Below are 3,521 nucleotides of genomic sequence, written 5' to 3'. Positions count from 1 at the left end.
TGCCCCTGTGCTTCCAGTTCGTTATAAAAAGTACGGTAGCAGTGCGGGCCCTTAACGAGGACTGCTGACAGCATTGATGTTGCACAAAACTAAAGAAGACAGATCATTGTGCTTCCTTAGGTGGTATGTTGCCAAAAATTTTGGAAATTGACAAGATTATAAATGAGCTCAAAATCTAAGTTGCGAATGACCAGTGGGGCAGATTGGCTTGCCCTTTATGAACCCACGGGCAGCTGGCAGCCAATGACACCAACGATATTCGGGGTATGAAATCTTGAATTTCCTGCTGATGCCTCCCCATCACCCCCACCCCTCGGCAGTTGTAATTGTGACCATTGGAGAAAAGCGCTCTGTCACTAGCTTAACGCCAGAAAAACAATTTTCATCAGAATGGGTTTTGGCTTTTTGGGGAGATTATCAAAATGGTCAAATTGTATATTTATGCTATCTTAGCCTCTATGCTAGCTTGAATTTTCAGCTGCTACCACAAATTTAATAGATATTTAAGTGTCACATTAAATTTTTCCATAAATAGAACCTAGAACAGGGGTCTGCAATCTTTTATCCCTTCATTGTGGCTCTTCAGCTTTAATGAAAAATGCTAATGTTTGAATAAATAATAGATTAGTTCTTTAAGTTTTCTGTTTACATTTTTAACATGTCAAACAACTAAGCAAAAAAAAGTTTAATTTACTGTCAGAAATTCTTTGAAAATGTTCTTTAAATTTGTGTTTTTAATTTATCGATGGTCAAATAAAAGTCTCTGAATGTTTCTTATTCTGGTAAATTACACTAAAGTGGTTAAAATTTTAAACAAATGCAGTTTAAAACGACTATCTTTCATTTTACATTTTTGACACAGGGTGGGTTTTATTTAAACATACAGACACTGAATTCAATTATTGAAATATTTAAAAGCTGCATTTATGAATAAATATTTCATGCCAAAAAAGCATAAATATTGTGATTTTTTTTTAATGATTAAGTGGGACGTTGTGGCCTTCATCATTTATTTTTGATGTTTAAAAAATCTGTATTTATAAGCATAACTGCAGCATTTTAAGCTCTAATTCAAAATAAAATTGATCAAGTTATTCATTTTGTTAGTTTATTTTAGACACCCTGAGACTTTTTTGTGGTTCTGTGCAGAAATCTGGAAATTTGATAAAAAATATATGAATTTTACTTAATACATTTTAATATATCTAAATGTTGCGGTGTTTAGTTAAATGCAAACACCAAAATCAGAGTTCATAATGGGGAACAGAAAAAAAAGGAAATAAAATCTTATTTTGAAAGTTAAACATTTGATTTAAAGAGCAAGTTTTGGTGAAATAAACAAATAAAACAATGAAAAAATGAAATACTACAAAAATAAAAGCTCATCTGCTTAAAAATAAGAGTAAACATCAGTGCAACGAGAGTTGAGGGGATAAAATATTGAACTTACATGAGCAGCTGACGAGCAGGGTGTGGCTGAGACACAGCACAGTGGACAGGAGGACCCTCAGGCCCCTGTCCATGGTGCTTTTTGACCCCTGCCAGCAGCCGTACCGTCCGGTTCCTACGCCTTCGTCTCTTCAGAAAACCTGGAGCAAACAAATGAGATCCCAGGTCACCATGACGACGTAGGGATGGGGATGCGACGGGCAAATACACTCAGAAACAATCCCAAAAGAGAGACGAGGTTTGTGATTAATTCCTGTACAACAATCCTAATCTTCCCAACACATCCTTTTTTTCCCACTGTTTAATCCCCCCTCCCCAGCGTGTCCTCTGACCCCTCTTCTCACCCTCTCAAGTGTCTCAGCAGCCTCCCTGCCTCCTCCTTTCCCACAACCACCTCCGCTGCAGCGGAGCGCCTGTCGCCTCTCCTCTAATATCACTCTCTTGTCACAGTGTGTTGCCCTCTCTAAGGTGCACTGTAGCCTGAAGTGCAGGCCAGACACGCAGGAGGAAACAAGAGGAGAGGCAGAAAAGGAGTGGAGGGCACGTAATTAGGAGCATTCCTCTCCCCTTTTCAACCGGACCCCCCTCTGAAGGCAGCGCCTCCTCCCCCTTTTTCCTGAGAGTAATCCGGGCAAAGCTTTGATCCGCGGTTCCTGGTTGGTAGCCAGAGTTGGAGCCTGAGGCGGGACGGACAATGGCCGTCCAGCTGTGACATTCAGTCCGGGGGCTTCAGCGGCTCGCGGGAGCGCCCGGACTGAAAGCGCGTTGCCTGGGTGGGATGGCAGAAGGTGAGCAGGTTTCTAACCCTCATTCTCTGACTCAAAGGGTTGTTTCAGATGCTCGGGTCAGTTTGGTTAGCCTCCCTTTGAGGACGCAGCCAGAGGAGTTGCAACGAACAAATCAAAAGTGCCTCACTTTGAGCGTCAAAGTGAGAAAAATTCTGCAGTAAAATCTAAGTCACCAAAACCAACAACTCCAGTGTACAGGTAAACCTCTACGAAAGTTTGTAGTTCTTTTTACCTTTGGTACTTATCAGGGCTGGGAATCACTGCGTACCTCACGATATGATGTGATACACGATACATGGTTCACGATATCGATATCGCGACACTGCGATGATTGGTAAAAATTCTCTCTAATAACTCACATTATATAGAAGAACACTTAATTTGGGGGGAAGACATATCCCTGTTAATTTTTTAGCTTGAACACAATCATGAAAAACAACTTGTGTCTTATTATGTGCAACAAATACTAGACACTTTTATGCAAATAAGTAATACTACGACTTTGACGAGCATCGACACCAATATTGAAATTGGAATAATTTTTAAAAAGTAGCTGTGAGGCACATTGGTGCACCCCTATCTACTCCAAAGGAACGTCTCACCAAAGACTGATGAAAATAACGTTTTACAGCCTCTTTAAACGAATATAAAAGATCGATACTTGGTGAGACCCATTGAGAACCGATATTTTGGCACACCCCTAGTACCTATAGGAGCCACACGATCACTTGGGATCGGATTCACCACTTGGGGAACTCGCATATGACTGCTCACCCACTTGAGAAACGGCTTTCAGTAAAGCCTTGTTTCTATTGGGCGGTCCAGTACGGTCTGGTATTTTGACCGTTTCCACTGTAAAATGGACCGTTAAACAGTACCAAACTGTAGTCGTGACAGCCCCCGTCATTTGTAGGTCCGTAGAAAAATAGAAGGGGACGGTTGGGGCGGAGCCGATGTAGTCACCTGCTGATTGGCAGAAAGTGATGACGACATTAGAAAGCACCAATATAGCGCTAAGCTAACGTTTCAGTTTTCCTCTTTACGGCAGTATTGCGCAGTGGAACGTAGTAGCATCTTAGCAAAACACGCAAACAAACCCACATTTACTCTGATTGGGCAGAAACTTTGAAAGTCGCACTACAACCCTTTCTCAGCAGTGGTTACTGCTGCTAGAAATGAAAATTACGTAAAAACAGGAAGAGTTTAACCCATAAAGACCAAGACCTATTTTTCTCCAAAAATACATTTATGAGGAAAAATCCCCGAACCAAGTGTAACATCTGA

General features: G+C 41.1%; 1 protein-coding gene across 2 annotated transcripts in view; it reads right to left on the bottom strand.

Moving 5' to 3' along the window:
* The window catches only part of cdon (cell adhesion associated, oncogene regulated), a 49,666-nt gene that overhangs the window by 29,068 nt on the left and 17,077 nt on the right, over window positions 1–3,521 (bottom strand). For both annotated transcript variants that reach the window (XM_024277501.2, XM_024277502.2), the window contains exon 2: window positions 1,451–1,589. In XM_024277501.2, the coding sequence (XP_024133269.1) occupies window positions 1,451–1,523 (73 nt within the window). In that variant the 5' untranslated portion in view covers window positions 1,524–1,589. The remainder of the gene's footprint in view (window positions 1–1,450; window positions 1,590–3,521) is intronic.

This window comes from Oryzias melastigma, linkage group LG13, assembly GCF_002922805.2.
Source record: "Oryzias melastigma strain HK-1 linkage group LG13, ASM292280v2, whole genome shotgun sequence".
Lineage (NCBI taxonomy): Eukaryota > Metazoa > Chordata > Actinopteri > Beloniformes > Adrianichthyidae > Oryzias > Oryzias melastigma.
Note: the sequence above shows the minus strand (reverse complement) of the source record. Positions and strands in the feature narration are given on the sequence as shown.